The sequence below is a fragment of the Lepidochelys olivacea genome (assembly GCF_965140295.1).
Source record: "Lepidochelys olivacea isolate rLepOli2 genome assembly, chromosome: 4".
Classification (NCBI taxonomy): domain Eukaryota; kingdom Metazoa; phylum Chordata; order Testudines; family Cheloniidae; genus Lepidochelys; species Lepidochelys olivacea.
Window position 1 is genome coordinate 39,378,253 of NC_140414.1, and position 21,438 is coordinate 39,399,690.

At 40.6% G+C, this 21,438-nt stretch overlaps 1 protein-coding gene across 6 annotated transcripts in view; it reads left to right on the forward strand.

Moving 5' to 3' along the window:
* EGF (epidermal growth factor) overlaps window positions 1–21,438 on the forward strand; it is a 109,409-nt gene that overhangs the window by 18,733 nt on the left and 69,238 nt on the right. For all 6 annotated transcript variants that reach the window (XR_014711241.1, XM_084625645.1, XM_084625644.1 and 3 more), the window contains 5 exons: window positions 246–427; window positions 4,316–4,546; window positions 7,094–7,296; window positions 12,811–12,936; window positions 14,196–14,318. Coding sequence is in view for 5 of the 6 variants with exons in the window: in XM_084625645.1 (XP_084481771.1) it covers window positions 246–427; window positions 4,316–4,546; window positions 7,094–7,296; window positions 12,811–12,936; window positions 14,196–14,318 (865 nt within the window). In the remaining variant the exon portion in view is untranslated. The remainder of the gene's footprint in view (window positions 1–245; window positions 428–4,315; window positions 4,547–7,093; window positions 7,297–12,810; window positions 12,937–14,195; window positions 14,319–21,438) is intronic.

A 21,438-nucleotide genomic window follows, 5' to 3' on the forward strand; every position in this document is an offset into this window, starting at 1 on the left:
CATGACTTAACTCAATGGTTTGCGCTTAAAGATGTAGGTGACAGGAGGGGAGAAATGCAGCACAAATCAAGGTGATTAAAGAGCAAGCAAGGAAATCCAATCTCTGTGGTGCTATTAAAAAGAGGCCAGCCAATGGATTTAAATGGAAGCCTCAGTGTGTTTGCAGGTCACTATTTTGTTTGGTGACAACTTTAGGAAGGTAATTTGGGTTGTTGTTTTTTTATGTTTTTAATTTCTGTTTACAGAGACTACGCTATGTTGAAAATGGTGTTTCGGGGTTTGCCATCAACTGGATAAATCAAGATATTCTTTGGGCCAACCACCGGAAAGCAACTATTGAAGCAACTGACATGAATGGAAACAATTCCCGAGTCCTTTTAAAGGACATAGGTCATCCCACAAGTATTGCTGTTGACCCTGGGAAAAGGTAACTCTGCTTGGGTTTATAAGTTCTTCGAATCAGTCTCAAAATAAACCAAATGCTCTGATGGCTTCTTGTAGGCTAACAGAACAGCTTGCGTACAGTATGTTGATCAAATGTCAAGTGATTGTTACAACTTCCCCAAGAACACAATAAAGATAAATAGGGTGGCAGGTGGCAGCAGCATACCAGAGACCAACACAGAGACTGACCCCCCTAGTTCATCAAGGTGGACTTAGCCAGGTGGAAGAGGAATGAGGAGGTTTTTGACTGTCGGGGAAGGAGCCAATGAGGCCTCAGTTGATGGAGGTGGAGGACTTAAGGGGAATGAGCTTGATCTTCATTTGGTAAAGCAGGAATGGTGGCTGAAAACGCTGAGAAGCCCCAATCTATAACATAATTTGAATTAGGCATATAGTACTTATTTAAAAGTAGGTGACTTTTAGAGAAGAGTTAATGCCATAGTGGTTTTCTTTGTTCCCTTCTTTTTATTATGTTTGTCTCCGATTTTGGTCATCTTGAATATCGGTTATAAAGCTAATGACTGTTGTTACCGTACTATATATAGTAGTGTTTTAGGCTTGATAAGGGAGCTTCTTTAGGCTCAAAACAATTTACATAGAGACCCATTCATAGATGCATCCACGCAGGGAGATTTGGCTGTTCTGAAGAGATATTTGTATTTGTATCATCACCCTGAATACTCTGTGCTGACTTCTCTTGACTGTGCAAAGCTGTTTCATTGGTAATGTTTAAAATAGCAGTGGAGGAGACATTGAGGTACTCCATATTGATATGGCAATAAAATATTTTTGTTGGCACTTTTAATTTATAATGAAGCCACTCATCGCTGCTGTTGAGACATTTTAATGTTAAGGCTCATGTGTCCTCCTCTTTTGCACTTACACATTAACCTTCTTTTCATGCTAACCAACAATATCTATATTCCTCACAGGGTTGCCATTTGAGTATGATTTGAAAAGCTGAATACCAGACTATTTGTTTTCTGTACTGAATGTCACATTTACCGATTTGGAAGTTCTCACAAGTCCTTGTACCCTTTCAGCCTAAAGCCACATAGAAACATTTTATGAATGGAATAATGGAAATATATTTGCTAAACTGTTATGAACTCTGCGGACAGACTAAGGTGTATATACACCTATGTGTGATCAACTAGGGATTTATTTTAAAGCATTACTCACATGTTGCCATGTGAGGCTAGTTAGCTATTAATAAACTGTTTAGGTCCTCCTAGAAGTCTACTTTCTTATGTATCATTTTTATATTTTAGCACATTCTGCTTGTCTGAAAGTCCTGATGGTGCTATTTTAATATTAATATAGTGAAGTCAAGCAGTCGGTAAATTAATTTCCAGAGGGACAAACATATGCAGTGTCAGAAACTAAGAAGAAATATAGCTTCCTGAAAATATGTACAACTCTCAAGTAATGAAGTTCAGCATGATAGCTAAATTAATAATCACATTTTTCTCAAAATAAGCTTGGCTGGTTTTGCTACAGAATAATAATAAAGCAACTTTTTCCCGTATTCCGCTATTTCCTGTGTGGAGTTTAGACATGGTCAAGAATCTGTAAGAGGAGGCGCTGTTGTCTAGGGGTACCGCAATGGATTGTGAGTTAGGCAATCTGGTTTCAGTTCCTCCCACTAATTTGCTATGTGACATTTTACTTGTCATTTGGGCCTGATCCAACTCATGCTGAAGTTAATGGAAGTTCATGTGAATTGGACTGGGCCTTTAATTGCTCTATGTTTCTCCATTTCCCCACCTGTAAAATGGAGATTATAGAATTTAACCAACCTTTTAAAACATGTTAGTATCCTGAGGTAACCAGTACTATAAAAGAGCAAACGATGATTATTGCCGTGTTTGAAAATTGTAATAGTAGCAACCTCGTATTGTCCTTACTAGAACATTTTTTCATCTGTAGTTAATAATCTCCGATTGACTTAGCACATACCACAACAGTTAGATTGTAAACTTCCAGGGGCAAGGTACTGAGTCTTCCTATGGCATTTGTATAGCACCTACCACAGTCAGGTCCTTTCTTGACTGGGGCTTTTGGGTACTCCCATGATATAAATAAGAATAATGATGATACACAGGCTTTGTGGTATATTATTTTGTACATTTAAGAAGCATTGTAGTTCTTTCAAATTCAGTATGATCTGACACTTTTGGTCTGAATGGGATATTTATGTCTAACAATTTCAGTGCTATCAAGCCAATGCAATACACTAATACTTCTTGGAATTTCTGTATGCAACTGTAAAACAAAGAAAGAAGCAAACAGAATTTAAAAAACAAACAAACCCTGTAAAATAAAACAACTATCCATTTATTGTTGGAGGAAGTGTGGCCAAGCCAGGTGTTGGCAAATATTGGCCCTGATCCTTCAAACCTCAAGGGGAACAAGTAATTTTGCACAAGTGAATAATCTCATTGGGCATGCATAGGTGTTTGCAGGATAAAGGCCACATTTTGACTATGCCCTAACATTTAGATTAAAACAAATCAATAAAATAGTAGAAATGGTATTTTTCAGCTAAGTGCCTGTAAAACAGATTCTGGATTAAAATTGCTTGGAATGGAAGAGCTGTATTTATCCACAGAAGAGGTACAACATAGGCATCAGCAGTGCAGGCTTTCCCCAGTTATGTGCCTTTTCCTGACTTGAAGGCATCCCTGCAGGGGTGAGAGGTTCCCAGACAATACCGTCCTCTCTGCTGGGGAGAGTCAACAAGGATGTTGCTAGATCATGACTCACTTTTGGAAACAATGTTTGGTCTACTAAACTGGATCTTCCTTGGGGAGTTTCTAGTGTCTTGTTACCTAATTCTCTCAGCCATCCAGTCCCCTTGAAAACATTTTTAAATGTGAAAAAAAATTGATAAATTGAATCTTAGCTCTACAATGCTTGCCACTGGACAGTCACCTGTTGGTAAAAGATACAACGTAGTAACCAAACTTATTTCCTATTTTAAAGGTGTCCCAAAAAGGAGTAAAATAAGGTGTTAGCCCTATTTACTTTTTATGTATAAAGAAAAACAATAAAGGAGAAAATATTTTCCTGCTAACCTATACATTAAACGCTCAGATCTTGTCTGTTCTGGAAGTCTCTGTAGTGACTGAAGAACTTGTGAAATTATGATATTATGGGGAGCAAGAGGCAGAAAGCTAAGAACTGAGTGCAGGGGCCGTTTTTAGTCAGACTTTATAAAACTTCTTTTTTATTTGTAATTGTTAACATCTATTTAACTCCAATAGCTAATGAACATTTTGGAGAAATTATGGTCACTCATTCAATTAAAGTGAGAGAGCTCCCAATATGTAAACTCTCAGACCCACAACTGCTCCTCCAGCAAAATCAGGGGAGACTAGACTTGACACTTCTGATACATCTGCAGTCTTTTTAAAAAATACAAGCAGGAAAGGTATTTTTAAAAATGTTTCTGATAAGCAACAAATGTATTAAAATTATTTGCCTAAATGACAGAGAGCCTTGAAGCTTGCAAGTCTCAAAGGTCTTTAAGAGATGTAAAGGATAATAGCATCAGTATATCAAGAGCAAGACTCAAATCTGCTTAGATATGTATCTTTTATGGACTTTCAAGTGATACTGCATAAGTATTGAAGAAGGGTATTTTGTAAACATTCTGTTTCTGGTAGCCAGTTTCTGCATATCTGACTTTTCCTTCATGCAACAGATATCTTGGTATTACTCAACTTCTGAATTAGAAGTTTCGGTTCTGGGAATACTGTGATAAAAATGAATACTGAAAAAAAGGGAGGTTAATAACAGATAATACTCATCAGCTGCTGCACGATCTTGCAAATAGTTCTTTCAAAATATGACTCATTTTTGTCTTTAGGTTTTTATTTTGGTCTTCAGATGGTGCTTTTTCTAGCGTTCACAGAGCAATCCTTGATGGAACTGACATGAGAAGTGTTTTGAGGACCACAGAAAAAATAAAGACCATCTCATTGGATTTTATTGACATGAGACTCTTTTGGATCCAGTATGATAGTGAGAAAGATGTTTCACGCATTGGATCATGTGACTATAATGGTGGCTCTATACATTTGCCCAAACATTCTGCCCGGTAAGTTTTTTCTGTGTTGGATAGAAGGAAACTAAACTCTTCCCCTTCTTCTTTGAGTCTGGAAACAATAAAGATTGTAAAGTACAGACAAAATGGCACAACATTTTCAGAAGATGATAGGAAAATAGAATAAACAACCCATTTTCATTGCTGTCTGAATACTCCTCCTCCTTGGCACTTTTCATCTTCAAAGCTTTTAGCAAAGGACAACTCATTAATCCTCAGGACTCTCCTGTTAAGTAGGTATGTATTATTATTAGCTCCTTCCTATATATGGAGAAACTGAGGCAAAGAAGTTAATTGATTTGCCACAGGTCACAGCAGGTGGGCTCAGAGGAGAACTCAGGAGTGTGGGCTTCCAGCCTGTGCTCAGACCACCAATCATGTCTTGTCTTCCTCTTCTGTCTGATAGTCATATACAATCTTGCTGTCCTCTTCAGCTGCTGGATCTGGAGGCTTTCCTGACCCTGGCAGCACTCTATCTACACATTGTCCAATTCTCTGCTGATTTTATTGCTCTGGTCATTTCCAGAGAAACAGAACTAGTGACAATGAGTGTCTCCGTCACCAACGGTCATCATAAGCCTTGTCTATACTAGAGAATTTTGGCATTACAAGCACTTGTGACATTGAACACACAAGAGTGCTTGCAATTGTACACATTGCTTTTGCTTGGAGCAAGGCTTGTTTTTGTTGCATTCTGTGTCAGGTCACTTTGCAGTAATGAACTGACCACAACGTGGATAAAAAGTTGCACTCCTGTAATTGCCAGTTGCTCTCCTGTAATTGCCAGCACTGTACCAGAATGTTCCTTTTACCCTTCCAATGGCTTCTTCCTGAGGTCTGTATAAGTAAAGATCTGTCTCTACACAGTGTAGGAGGTGCTCAGGAATGGTTCCCTTCACCTATAGACCTCAAGATGCTAGGGGAAAATCCCCTCTTTCAGTACCAACTGTCCCCCATGGGTCCTGGTATATCAGTCCTCCCCATCCTGTGTTCCAGTCAAATACTACAATACCTGCCCCCTCTGCCATCCTGTTCACTTCCTGAGAAGGGTTAATGCCCTCGAATGATGGACACTTTAGGAGCTGTACAAGACTGAGCTCCTTTTGCATACATTTTAAGAGTCGCGGAAGAAAGACCAGGACAGTGGACTTTAGAAAGTCTATATCTCCTGTATTAAGGCACCAGTCCTGGGGATCTTCTAGGAACTGTGGGATTGTTATCTAGGGGCTAGATTATTAAATGTATTTGAGTGCCTAAAGATGCAGATATGCACCCAGTGGGAATTTTCAAAAGAACCTAGGCACCTAACTCCCATTGAGTTTCAATCAATTTTGAAATCAATGGGACTTGAGAATTAGGCACTCAGGCACTTTTGAAAATCCTACTAGGTGCCTATCTGCACTTTAAATATCTGGCCCCTAGTGCTTCTGCAATGGTACAGGATTACTGTGTGGACAGATTGCAATAAGCACTTGAAAAAAGGATGCCTACTAAGGATGCCCTGCATCATTGCAACTTACATCAATAGAGCCACACCAATGGAAGTTGCAATGGTACAATTCTCTGTTGTAGACAAGGTTTTATCACATCCTGGTATATATGATATACTCCTCAGACAAACTGCCTTAGAAAAATTGTGTTTTGTATCAACTGCCCTATGTCTGGTCCATAAAACATATCTGTTAAGACTGTAGGTCTGGAAATTGGGAGGTTTTATGCAAATAAAGTGCCACCTAATTGTATGTTTCAGTATGCGTCATCTCATTTGCATACAATTTCCATAAAATCTAAGTTTCCCTGCACACTGTCAAATCTCTATCAGTTGCTCCCATTGAATTTACCCACATCCCATCAACCCAATCTCTCTAGCTCCCTACTTCCTCCTTTGAGTTTCCCTGTGTTCTCAGGGGAAAAATTATTTTCCCTTGAGCTCTGGAAGGGGCAGAGTCTCCTCCTTCCTCCCCATGTGTATGTTCTGGGAAATGGAAACCAGCATACTGCTCTTACTAGCCATCTATACAGCGTTTCTAGCCTCTCTCTTGCTCCTGAGAGGCTCAGGAACCCAGCTGAGGGTGCTAGAAATCAGTAGTCTCCTAAAGAAATGGGGATGCTTAACAGGCATGGTTCCTTCCACAAAGGCACATGGCATAATGTGTTGTCTGTTTTAAACCATGGGCTCAATAGAGTTAGCCAGAATACCAGGACTTTCTCTGTGAAACAGGGCAGTCCTGGTCAACTAGTCACTCAAGCTGCAGGAGCTGTTAGTAATGGTTTGGCTGGCCCCACTGTATCTGCAGTATGTTGTGTGCTATGTTGTGAACAACAGTATATTGTGTCCATAGTGACATTTCAACGGTCATACCATACCTCACAAACCATTCAATCACGTGTTCACAGATTTTAATTTCTGATTAAAAAGTACGTCAGGGTATCTGAAGCAAACATGGTTGATCTAGATGTTCCATGTTTTCAGGAGACATTAAGCAAATGATTAAATAGGGATGAAATCAAATGTTGTTTGTTATTTCTTCTCCACTCCAGACACCGTTTATTTGGCATATCTCTGTTTACTGAGTACTTCTACTATTCAGAGCCGAAAAGTGGCACAATCCAGAGAGCCAATAAATTTACAGGAAAAGTTATAGTGGCAATCAGCCTGAAACCAACATTTTTGCCATCTGCTGAAGTAAAAGTGGTGCATCCATTTAAACAGCCTGGTGCAAGAACAGATGCTCGAGATTTTGGTAAGTCACCACATAATGACATTCTTATGTGTGTAAGAATATTGTCACACGCTCCATTTAATTTTTCAGGATGGAATTTTCTTCAGCAAGAGTTCTGGCCCTTTTGAAGTCGATGACAAAATTCCCATGGGCTGCACTGGGGCCAGGGTTTCACTCAATATGCATGGCTTTAACAGGAGCTTCAGTTAGGAAGTACACAGAGAACAATCCTAATTCTATTAATTTACGAATGAGGAACATCCACGTGAATTAATTTCTTTGTGTGTGTGTGTTCATATCCCTAAGAATATCAAACATACACCTTGGCAACGCCCCTTCTAGGCTAACTTCCTCAATTCCTGTCCCCTCGTGGACCTTTCATTCTAAGGCATAATTGAAAACCTTGCTATCAGTCCTAAGTTGTTCTGAGAAATGTATGAAATTTCCAACCAATAGGATGTATGTATATCTCAGTCCCACTCTGAAGTAACTGGATTAAGGGTCACACTGTTTACCCTAGGACTGATATGGAATTTCAATAGAAACTTTTAAATAAGAAGCGTGAGTCTGTGTGATTTACAGTAAGTCACCTCAAAGTGTGAGCACACCATGGGTATTTTACTGTAGGATCTGAGATGAATATAGGTGAAGGGATCCCCACTATTGCAACATGGCACCTAAATACCACAGTGGTGGGTGCACTATAAATGCCCGGAGAGGAGGAAAAAAAAAACGGGGCCTGACTCTCCACTGTCTTGCCCCTTGTGTAGTCATTTATTCGTATCCAACTGGGTGTGAATGGTTATTATTGAGATGCAGAGATGCAGATTTTGCACTTCTTTTGTACAAAGTGCAGGACAGTGGAGAATCAGGCACCTGAGAGCGTACTATCGTAATTCCACAGCTCCCATGGAAGGTGAAGAACCATGTGATTCTGAGCGACTCAGGTGGTGAGGAACACAGAGTATTTCTTAACAAAAATTATAATGTAAAAAAAACCCTCTTGAAACAGCTTGGAAACTACCCCATATCTTTTGTCCTTCTATTGACCCTTGTCTCCCTTCACTCCATCCGATGCCATATTTGGGCCCACTCTCCCCTTGGAGAGTACCATGGAGTGGTAGAAACCAAGATCTTCAAGAGGTATCGCCTGTGGAAATATTTTAATTTTCACTTCAAGCATTTATTCTGCTGCAGCAGGGATGCTAGCAATTAAAATCAAATGGCAGGTGCTTGCATGACAACAAAACACGCAGCCATGACCTTAAGGAGCCTGTCCCTTTATTCAGAGATTTTTCCACTGCTCTGTACAACATGTCACTTTGAACCTGGCGGACTGAATCATTCCCTTTGAAAAAACACACACACAGCCACCGGACCAGGGTAGGTGTGGGTCAGAGGGTGAAGCGTCTGCATATTGCTTAGCGTGATGCAACTAGTTGACCCAGGTTTGGAAGGTACTGCATAATTTCTCCTAAATCCTGAGCTGGTATTGACCAATAGGGGTGTCTGCATGTGGAAGGGGTGGGGGGAGAAGAAACTGGCTAGTTCATAATTGCTGACACAATGAATGCCAGGGGATGTCAGCTAGGTTATAAGCATTCCCTTGAGGCAAAGTACATAATGTAAAGCTTATTGATTCTGGACACTTTGCTTTTACTCTTCTCATCGGAGCTTTAATGTATTCTCCCCCCCCTTTCCCCCAAAGAGTATATACTGCTTTTCAGTGTCCACTTTTCAGCTGAAAAAGGGTTTTTCCCCTGCTTCTCTTAGTGGATAAATTGTCAAGGTTTTTAAATGCACCATGCTGTCTGTAGCTTTACTGCAAGGATAATTTGGTAGAAGCATGAAAGTAAGTAGTGCTTGTAATGCGTTTTTTCCCTCTCCCAAATGGCTTCTTATAATACATGGGGAGAAAAAGAAGCTTACCTTGCCCAATCCAGATGAACCTTTTGGACTTTACATGTGCATCGCTTAGCTTATCCAGCCCAAGAACCAGGATTGAGAAGGTTAATTAGCCCAGAGCACAAATGAGATTTATAGGGGATCTTACAACAGGGCAACCTGGAGATGAGAGCATGTAGGCTCTAACTGGATGCCCTATTGAGGCTAAGTCAATGTTTATTGCAACACAGCATTAAATGTGAATGATCAAACCTTATTTAAAACAATAACACAGATGGCAAGTAAGTTCTCCTCAGGTAGAAAAGAACCTGACAGGAAATATTTAACTGCTACAATTCCTGCCAAAGATCAAATTTGGGTTATATGCTGCAGGCTTTTTTCACTAGATTAATGCCTTGCTTGGGAGAGGTCCTCCACTATCCCCTTTTTCTTTCACAGGACAGTCTTGAGCTTGTCATGACTGTTTGTTTCACAACTAACAGGACATTAATTTGGCTTTGGGTTCGAGGCAATGTACTCACACAATGTCATGATGTAAATACCACAACCTTCTGATGCAACAACTTTGTTCTGTGGGGCAAAGTGTGAAAGGTGGAAGTGTTCTTCCCAGATGATAAAGAATCTGAGGTAAATAGCTTCAGATTCAGCTGCTGATAAATGTATAACCCCTCTGGAATACTTGCCACTTCTACTTACAGTTTATAGACTGTCAGCGTTGTCCTAACATCTCAAAGACTGATTTCTCCTGTAATTATCTTTTTTCTCCTGTCAATACTGTTCTGTTTAAAGGGATACTAGTGTCAGGCAAAACTTAGCTCCAATTTTAGCTTTTATAGTCAAGCATTTCAAATATGGGTATCTAAATTTAGGTTCTTAAATCCATATATAGACACCTAAATAAAAATCTTTTGATTTTCAGTGGTTCTGAGTATCTGTAACTCCCATTGATCCTTAAAGCAGACATGGTGAAGAAAATGGCCTATATGATTCATTCATTCATGAGACCAATAGAAATATTTCCATGATATTTTTTTACAAAAGTCCACTGGAAGCAGTGTATAGTGTTGCTAATCTCTTTGAGACAAGCAGCTCAAATTCTGACACTTCCAACCAAACCTGAACCAAGAACCTTTTTCATATTTGATTAAATAGTAATTCTTGATGTGCCTTTCTACCAGTTGGCCAGCACTTTCCATATTATGGCTGGGCAGAATAAAATATATGAAATACAATTGTTAGGCTATTTTCCAGGTGGTTGAATTTAGAGGGTGAATTGGAAATAGGGCACGTGAACGAGCTCTCTTGTACGTTCTCACCTGTGTGGTGACATGAGGGTTGTTTGCTGCATGTGTGTGGGTGGGGATGGTTGCATACTAATCTTCAGCAGCAGCAACAACAGTACAGCTATGCTTTGCCTGATCTGACGAAGTGGGTTTTCACCCACGAAAGCTCGTGCTCCAATACGTCTGTTAGCCTATAAGGTGCCACAGGACTCTTTGCTGAGTCTCATCATAAGTAGCGCACAGTAGATAAGGTAAACGAATCTCCATCCTCCAAAGTGACAATGACCTTGACAAGGAAGACAATTCACCGCAAATGTTCCATGAAGTCCAGGCAGCAGAAAAAAGTAGATGATTAATTACTAGCCATCTATAAACAACAGAGAGCAATAAAATGATAATTAGCATATGAAACAGAATGCAATATCATACACGCTGTTCTCAAGGTGATAAGCCCTTTGTAAAGGGACCACTTTTCTGTATGTGTGCAGATAGGTGGAGACAGCAAAGTAGATCACAGAAGCAGACAATCCTTTTCTGGTTGAGGGATCATTTTGCATTTGGCTCAGATGAGTCTCACCCCTCTGACTTTGCAAACCAACAAAAATCATCTTGTGAGCCTCTGACTGTCGACCATGGGTCTTCCGCCAAACCAGTTCTGCCCCTTCTCCTGATGCCTCCGGGAAGTACCTGTGTTGGCAGGTGGCCAGAAATGATCCTACACAGTCATGGCTTTTAGCCTTCCCCCACTCTCCTTTTGGAGCACAAGGAGCTTCATTTTTAGACAGTAGCTTGCTGACTTGATTTTACAAGTCAAAAATGACGATGAGGTTATTTTCCTAGTTTGTGGAGATGGCCGAAGAGAAGCACAAGTTAGAGCCCAGAGCATCTCTGCTCTTAACTGGCAGGATTAAAATAGCCTTCCACTAGAAGAAGCAAAACTTTAAAGAGAAGGAATTTCCTTAGAATTGGCCGATGAATACAGTACACACTAACTAGACTTGGAGCCTACATACTGGAGATCCCGCTTCCCTCCTCCCAGGCCTTTCTGCCACAACTGTGATGGATGGAGGCACTCTAGCTGGACCCTTGGAGTAAAAGTCCAAAATAACCTCTGTTTGTTGACTGTCAGTGCGTGCTTTAGTGGGGACTTTGGGGGTTGTTTGGAGGAGAGGAGTTTAGCATGAGGATAAATATAGTTGGGAGTTGTTTTGTGCTGGTTGGTTAGTTGACGGGTTTATTTCAATTAAGTGTATTTTTAACTTTTGACAGAGGCACCCTACACTATTAGATATTAACATCAATCTCAGTACACAAACAATCAACTTCTTCAGCTACTTTAAATATCACAAAGCAATATCCAGATAAACTGCACATGGCTTCCGTTACTGGTGTGGCTCCCTGGACTGTCTGGAAGAATTTCAGGGGTCTTTAAAGGGCATCTAGAGTATTATTACTGTTTCTAAGGTGATCCCACTTAGTAGGCTTTATTCTCTGTTCATTAAAGAAGCTTCACATTAGTTATTATAATGATTATTGAATACTAAACATACACATAGCACCGTAATCTTGGATGTCTTCACAGTCCCTTCCCCAAAGAATTTTTATAGTCTAAATTGTACAAACATAGAACATGAAAGTAACAAAGGAAGACTGTCGGGAAAGGAGCAATAAAAGTTAAAACAAATACTAATGTCAGTAATACAACAAGAGTTCTGCTGTTTTAAAAGGTTTCAGAGTAGCAGCCGTGTTAGTCTGTATTTGCAAAAGAAAAGGAGTACTAGTGGCATCTTAGAGACTAACCAATTTATTTGAGCATAAGCTTTCGTGAGCTACAGCTCACTTGTAGCTCATGAAAGCTTATGCTCAAATAAATTGGTTAGTCTCTAAGGTGCCACTATTACTCCTTTGCTGTTTTAAAAGACAGACTGAGGCAAGGCAAGCTTTAGATTTGGGGCCTGGATCATCTTTTTGTTCTGTGTTTGTACGGTGCCTAGCACATTGTGGTCTTGATCCAGAACGGGGCTTCTAGGTACTACCACAATGCAAATAATAATAATAATAATTAATAATATAATTAATTAATGAGTAGACAACCCCAAGGTGGAAATCATTGGTGGAAAGCATGGTGAATGGGTTTTGAGGCAGGATTTGGAGGAGGAGATCAAAGATGCTTGTGTCCTTCTTTCTCACTGAATATCATGGGTCTGATTGTGCAGTAGCTCCATGTATGAAACTGTCTTTCAAATCAATGGGACTTCCGCATGAAATGAAATCAGGGTCTGTATGTAAAGCTGAATTTTATATTTTATAAATCAATTTCCATCGTAGAAAACATTTACTCTTCCAGAACACAGATCCTGCCATTTGAACAAAGAAAACTGCAAGAGAAGCATCTGCAGGGATGACTCCAAGACTCATCGGTGCAAGTGTTCAGATGGATTTGTTTTAAGTAGAAGTAGGCAATACTGTGAAGGTAATATATAGATTCAAAACATGGGATGGATGGGGCAGCTGGATAAGTTTTCTCCCACACTTTTACCTTTTCTTAAATCTTGAATTATGTTTCTTTTGAAGGTTCTGTAAATTCCAGTTTACTATCTTTTTTTTTCCCTTATCATATTTCATTTTCTTGTGTCCGGGTTCTGATTGAGTCTAGAAGCAGAAGTACCAAAATACCACAAGAAAGTCTATTCTTGTGAAATGTTGCAGTCTCACTTTGGATTAGTCAAATGATGTTCAGATAAGTGTGCATAATTTTGTATGCTTATAAGAATTCAAATGAATCAAACTCCAAGGGTAAAATGGTCAAAACATGCCTAAGTGATGTAGGCACCTCAGTCACATTTTCAAAAGTTACTCAAGATCCTAAACCTGTTACTTTTCAAAATTTTACCTCACTTGTTTTAATCCAAATTAAACAGTCCAGTATTTTTCTTTGAACTTTTTTCTTTAATTTGTAAAACTTGTTTTAGAATAAAATGTATAAAAGCACACTAATCACTCAGGAGTCAAATTTATAAAGGTATTTAGGCCCTTAAAGAGGCAAATAGGTGCCTAGTAGGATTTTCAAAAGTGTCTAAGCAGGTTAGGTGCCTATATCCTATTGAAATAAAATTGAATCACTTTAGAAAGTGGAACTTAGGATCCTAAATCATTAAGGTGCTTTGAAAATTTTGCCCTGAGTCACTGAGGCACCTAAAGACCTTTAAAAGAATTGGCCCTTAGGCACTTAAAATTTGTACCCTTCATAATTATAAATCAGTACAGTAACTAGCTTGTTTGACTGAACTCTACAAGCTTGTTTTTCATAGTTTAAGACCAGCATATTTGACAAAATGAAATATCCTATCTTCAGTAGAACAACTAAATAAGAATTTCTTCTTGAACTTTGCAAAAAGAAAAGGAGGACTTGTGGCACCTTGGAGACTAACAAATTTATCTGAGCATAAGCTTTCGTGAGCTACAGCTCACTTCATTGGGTGCATTCAGTGGAAAATACTGAATGCATCCGATGAAATGAGCTGTAGCGCACGAAAGCTTATGCTCAGATAAATTGGTTAGTCTCTAAGGTGCCACAAGTACTCCTTTTCTTTTTGCGAATACAGACTAACACGGCTGCTACTCTGAAACGTGTTCTTGAACTTTGTGTTACTTTGCTTTATTAATCCATGACATTGCATGTATTGAATATATAGTGACCCTACTCTATCATACAATTGTTTCTCTTGTCAGATGTCAATGAATGTGCTTTTTGGAACCACGGCTGCACTCTGGGATGTGTAAATATCCCTGGCTCGTATTACTGTACATGCCCACGAGGTTTTATTCTGCTGCCTGATAGAAAAACATGTCATGGTAAGTAGCTGCAATACACAAACATTTAAGGACTGATCCTGGAATCCTCACTTACACAAACCTAGTGTTTCCAGTGTTGCTACATTTCTCTCTTCCAGCCCTTTAATGTGTAAGTCACGTCAGCTTAGACCCAGTGAACCAAATTTAGAGGTCATGTTTGAGGAAGTAGAAACGGTGCTTAATTTGTGCCAGGGCTGAGCCCCACGGCACCTCTATGCTTGGCAGTTCATAGCTCTGGCACCTCTGAGCTTGCTGTTCCACTTATGAATGTAAAAAGAATTGCTTGAGCCCTGGCACCTCTTTCATTACAAATTAAGCACCAACTATAAGTTACATATGGATAATCAAGTGTGAGCCTCATGGAGCCTACAGGAGTTAACTAAGCATCCAAACCCTAGGATGTTTACCTGAACCAGTTCCAAGCTATGAACCTCAACTTTTGGGGTTCTCCCATCCGTCACTGTGTATATAGTTTTGCAATGTTGACAATGGGTTTTTGCAACATTGTGGTGATAAATATCACAATGCAATATATAAGGTAAAGAATGTAGGAGGTAGTGATTTTTTTTATCTTGCTTGATCTTAAAGAGATCTTTAAGAATAACCTGAGAGAGTATCCATTTTGAGATAATGATAATTGAGGTAATCATATAAAATAATATAAAACTCACCAACATGCACACAGAGATTTCACTTGTGTGGGTAGGTAGGAGTCTTGTGGACTTTGGACTTCTGACTTATTTGGAGAACTTTTCCTGAAGAGTTTTTCAAATGATAGCAACCTTGAGATGATTTTTGGGAAAATGACAAACATTTCTAGCAGTTAGGTTAAATTACATCATCCTCTCACTTCTCATGGCCATGTACAGAAGTGATTATATCCAAGAAATCTCTTTTTGAGTGATTTTTGTTTTATTTAGTGAGGTATTATTTTCCATTTACTGGGGTATTCTATAGGTGGTATAACCCTAATACAAGACAACAAGTAACATGTATTTAGAACATAGCATATGTGGGTAGGAAAGATGCCAAATACTCTTAGCCATATAAACATATGTTGTGTGCTTATCCGGCTTAAAACAGCTTGCAGATAGTACAATGAACCATAATGTTTAACATAATATAGATTCCTGTGGTTGATTAATAATGGAAATAATATATCCCCAAAGCATGAAAATTGAAATCATACCTCAATTTCATTCCCCAGCGATAGAAAGATTGTCATTTTCTGACATATATCATTGTGAAGCTGAGCCAATCATTTCTATAGATTCACATCTTACAGTTCCTAGTATTTATGTTATATGAAATACATATAATGCGTACTCTTGGAGTAAGTATCCAATATGCTCTGATATATCAAAATGGAAAGTAGGATAATTTCTTTTTCTTGAAAAAAAAAAAAGGAGTACTTATGGCACCTTAGAGACTAACAAATTTATTAGAGCATAAGGTTTCGTGAGCTACAGCTCACTGTAGCTCACGAAAGTTTATGCTCTAATAAATTTGCTAGTCTCTAAGGTGCCACAAGTACTCCTTTTCTTTTTACAGATACAGACTAACACGGCTGCTACTCTGAAACCTTCTTTTTCTTGGAATATCTTCTATAAATTGATGTTCTGATCATAACCTTTGTAGTTCGAAAGGTTAGGAATTCTGCTTTTTTTGTTTTTCTGTGTAATATTATCCTTGTGTTAGACCCTTCATATCTTCTGGCTGTGATGTGAAATGATCTCCTTATGACACACTTTTCTAGATTTGTTTCTCTGCAGGGTTATGAATTTGACAAGCTCATATATTCCCAATCAGTTGGTCTAATGGGATATCGTTTTAAAATTTCCCTTTTTGCTACTCCAGGTCTTTAGAAGCATTTTAGTAACTGATCTGGATCAATCAAGTAATTTCAACAGTGTTTTATTTATGTTTGATTGGTCTAATTTTTTAGTCATAGTTTCATTCATTTAGAGTTGCCCAGCCAAGATGGCATTTGGCCACACACATATTTCTTTTAGTTTTTATTCCTCGCCATGATTCTATTCTGTTCTGCTCTACGTAGGTTCTTTTACCACACTCATAATCACCATAGTATCTGAGGCCCATTGGGTTCCTAATTTCCATTGGAATCATTGAGGATCCGAGCGTAAGTGCCTCTACACCCATTTCTGTGAGGCAGATCTAGCTGCTGAGTGTAAGACTTGGGAATATGAACACCTAAATCCCTACTGTATGTGGGAACTCGAAAGTAATTTTGTGTACCTAGCTAATTTGGTCAGGAAACAAAGGTGAACCCTCCCCACCCCACACAGTGCACAGAGGTGGGATAAAGCATCAGGCATCATGGAGGTATGATTAACATAATTGTGGGGTAAACAGTGTCTTAATCCCTACTAGGTTAAGAGAGGGGTCACGATGAGAGGACACAGTTTTACACAATAACTAGCAAGAGGGAGTTCTCCAGTACACCCACATTTTCTCTGTCTTTGCTGGCTGCTCTTGGCCCAGCAGGAGAAATGCCTACAGAGAGAGGGGTGAGTGTTCCTCTCCCAGGACTGAGCCAGTCAGGACACAGGGCAGCATTCCTCCGGCTGGTCCCATTAAACTCCCAACCCAGCTGATGTGGGGTGAGGTATGCAGGGTGTGACATGTGCACCATGCTTTGCATCTCTTGTAAAGTGATTTTGCATAAGTTTGCTGACAACAGATTTTAACAGCCTGCCCCTTTAAAGGTCTGGAGGCCTTGAGCCAGCCCTGTTCAATCACCCCTACCTGTACCATAACTAACTGCCTTCCAGCCTGAGGAGGAGGGAAAAATAGGGTCAGCAGGTAGCCTGATGAACACCTGGGTCTTCTAGGGCTGACCGGGAGGAACTCCAGGGAACAGGTTAGGCTTTCATGGAAGGGGGTTTGCTAGAAGCAGGGAATTCCAGACAGCTGTGAGGGTGATTCTAGGAAAAGCAGCCTGGGAATCTGCTCTCTGATGGAGCAAGGAAGATTTAAAGGTAGCCCAGAAGGGGTGGTGGAATCTTTTGTTTGTCTGGACTTTTGTTATCTCAGAAGGGGTTACATTTGTTTTGTGACTTGGCTGGAGGGCCCAGCCACCTCACCAGTTCTGCCCTGTGAGGGGAAGGCTGGGGGAACCTACATCAGAGGAGTAGACTGAGGCAAAGAGTGCCTGTATCACTATGTTTGACCAGGAGGGGACATGGGGCAGTCATGCCTGTGGTGCGGTCTACTATGTACCTTTGTTGAAGCCCTAAAATTCTGTAACCCTCCACTCAAGATTTACACAGATACAATGATCCTTAGGTGTGTCTTGGAAAGTTGGTTGGAAACATGGGCTTGGAAAGTCTGTGTGGTTACCAGTACAACTGGGCTCTTTAACTGGCTTTCCCTTCGTGCTTGCTTAGGATAAGCATGCATATGTATTACGTCCCCTCTACCGGTGCTGTGTTTGTTTTCAGACTGTGGTTGGAAAATGCCTTTTCTTTTACATGCTACACTTACCCATGGGAGAAAGAAGAAAATTTGTTTAAAATAATGGGTCTGTGGGGAGGAGTTGTCCTGTGAAAATTCAGTGCTACCTCTGTTTCCCAGGTGTATTTTAAAGGGGTTTCATTTCACCACTGTACATGCCACTGTTATTTTTCGCAAGTTAGCAATTTGGGTGTGTTCTGTATCTCATGAAATCTCACCCTCACAGCATGTTACTATTGGCTGCTAGTCTGGCACTCATCCCCAGATTGTCCTGGGCTTAGTTGTGGCATTTAGGAATAGGGGATAAGGCACTGCTCTCTCGCAGGAGTAGTATGCTCCAAAAGGTATAAGCCCATTTTGGTGCCCGGTGGGATGGGGGAGGCTGCACTATGGTACTGTAGGATGGTACAGTCTGCTTCTCTTGGTGCATCTGGCCTGCTTGGGAGCTTTTGCTCTGTTTCTCTGCACCTCCATTTGGAGGAAGTGTGAACCCAGAGGCACACAGAGGGAGGAGAAGTTGCTGTGCTCTACTGAGCTCAGGGACTGTGGTTGTGACAGGCCCTTGCATGGAATGCAAAGGCTTAGAGAGGAGGCCCTATTGCAATCTATCCCTCTCTTGGGGTAATTTATTTGTGGTACTATTTTACATGCAACTACTTGGGACTGGAAACGTTTTCAACGCTGCTCATCACTCTGTCAATCCAAGGCGCCTATCAGCTTAGTATTTAAGTGCTGAACAGTGATATAAGGTAAGACGAAGATAATCTGCTTCTGAGACAGGCAACGGACCAAGCATGGATTAATTTAACCCCTAGATTATTGCTGTAACTTCTATAATACAAAATGACTCCCACCCCATATAGTGCGCACATAATCACAACACCAGCACATTCTCTCAACTAAGCAGCGAGATGGAATAGTGGAAGCCCACACAGTAGCCTGAAACTTTAATGATTCCCTGCTTATTATATAAGTCTCTTCATTCTAAAGCCATAAATTCCTATTAGGGTATTAATGTAAGGTCAGTTTCTAGACCTCTTTCAAGGTACTTAGGAGGTCAGAAAAATGCATTGCAGAGCACAGTTGCCTTGGATAAGGAATATTTACAGCAGCTATGTACCATTCAAGCCAGCAGACACAGAAGCATCTGTGGGAAACCTGCATTTGTTCCAGTTTCAGTCCCTCCCAACAGATGTTGCCATGCGGTACTAAGACAGTGCAAAGAAACAAATGTTGGCTGGAAGGAGGACATCTAGAGCTGTTCTTGTCTAATTACTTGAAAGGAAAAGAGAATTAATGAGGGAAACCTAAAGATGTACAGTAGCTGGCACTGTCAACAGTTGTGATAGAAAGTCCTGTCAGTTCTGTGTTTTCACAGGAAGTAATTTACCTTAATGATATTCAAGAAAAAAGGAATAATTCTTTGTATTTATTTATAAATATATGCATATTATGAACCTCTTCCTGAATTTACCAAAAGAATTGAAAGACGCATAACAAGTCTTCTGCCCACAATAGGCAGTATAATGGTTACTGAGACTGATGACAATTTACAATCCCTTGCCAAGAGGAATAGTTACATGGTATCTCACCTTTCCTGTGTGCCTGGAAGATCAATAGTTAAGACTCTGGTGGACTGAGAGAATGTGTTCCAGAGTCAGAACACTGCATTTCCAATCCCTAATGGTTAAATACAGGCTATGTCTGGAGGAATTATCACAGTAGTTGTAGCAGTATTTAAAGAGACAGACAGCACCTTAAGTAACCAGGACCACACCATATTAATTGGATATTAGTGGGATTAGCTGCTAATCTGGTGATTTTTATTCATATGCGCATGGTTGAATTAACCAACAATATACTGCAAGGAAGAAATTTTCCTTCATGGCATATTGGCAAGGAACTTAATTTTTTTTTATTTCCCCCCCACTCTTCTTTGGATCAGTGATCAAATGTTGGGAACAGGTGATTGTATCCCATGTGATCAGTTTCTTATGATGGCTGAACGGGGGAAGGGCATGCATGGGTAGCTCTAGGTTTTTCCCACCACGTACTTCTCCCTTTAGTTACCATTATTATTTATTGTTTGCATTACTGTAGCACTTAGGATATACCTACACTGCAGCTGAGAGAGCGCCTCCCAGCAGGGGTAGACAGACTTGTGCTAGCTTCGTTCGAGCTGCTGAGCTAAAAATAGCAGCGAGGACATTGTGACAATGACAGAGACTCAGGACAGCGGGTGACTAGCCTTGCATCAGTGTCTACGATCCATGGCCCAGCTGCCTTTATTCTTTTATCTCAAGAATCTCCAGTTGACTCCAGGGAAATGGAAGCGCAGCCCCCCTTGGTGTAGTGCAGCAGCTCGGTGAGTCAGCGTTTAACCCTTCTGTTGTCATCTGAACACTCGGGCAAGTACACCATCCGACAGCCTTCTCTATTTGCAATAGAGACTGAGCAGAAGAGGTCTGTTGCATGACTACTTCATGATCACAGGAACATAGTCGGATGTTGGTAAATCTTTGGTGTGAGGCCAGCAAAACTGTGGACTTGAGTAAAAGTACCAGGAATAACCACACATGCCAGCAAATAGCAAAGAAGCTGGCAGTGTTGCAAATTTAATGGAGTGGTGACCAGCGAAGGGAGCAGATGAAGTGGTTTAGGATGGAGCTGACAGGAAAACCAGGAACAAGAACCACACCTTAGGTGACTCGTTGACATCATGTCCATTTTATGAAGCGTTTGATCAGGTGCTGGACAGTGTGCCAAGCAGAGACCCAACTGTGGTACGTGATGGTCAGCCAGGACAATGCTCTGCTGGCCCCAGAATCCAGCATGGGGACCGTTGGGATGGGAGTCAGCAGCAGGTGCTGAGTGCGGACAGTGAAGTGACTCTGTTGCTGAAACCGGTCCCAGAGGAGCAGCACATCTAGGGGCCATACTCTGAGGAGCTGTTTGATGCCACCCCTGGGGAGCAGTCTGCTGTGGAGCCTGCAGCAGACACAGAAGGAACAGAAACTGCCCTGAGTGTGGTAAGTTTCCGGCTCCGTTTTAATGTTTGTTGATACTATAATGGGAGGGATTTCCATTCGATGAACCAATGCAAAAGTTATTAGAAGCCCCAGCACATGTATCTGCTAATGGCCGATTGTCTGCCACCAGCGGCTTGGCTCCCTCTTCCTCCACCGCGTGGCGTTCAAAATGGTGACCAGAAAATGCAAAACAGTAAAAACACCTTGAAAGTGAATATTTATTTGAGACAGCACAGATTTTTGCTAGGGCATTCCTGTTCCTTAAAAATAATAATCGTACATCGCCATGTCTGTAAGTATGCCGTTCTGTAACCACTGAACAACGTAACAAGCCACCTGGAAACAGTGATTCTAGTCCACTTTCAGCAAAAGGCAGTCCATGCAACATAGGTGACAAAATCCAGAGGTGCCAAATTTGACTGGGCATTGAAATTTTGTACAGAAACGTGGCAGGAGGCAGAGGGGTAAGGAAGATGGCTGTGCAGTTCTGGGTGTTTCCATGCAGCCATAACAGGCTAAGCCTTGTGGAAGCTAATGCAGCATCCTGTTGATTTCCCTCATGAATTTTGACCCAATCCCAGGCGTTGATAGTTGCAAACTTTTCCTGAAGCAGGAAC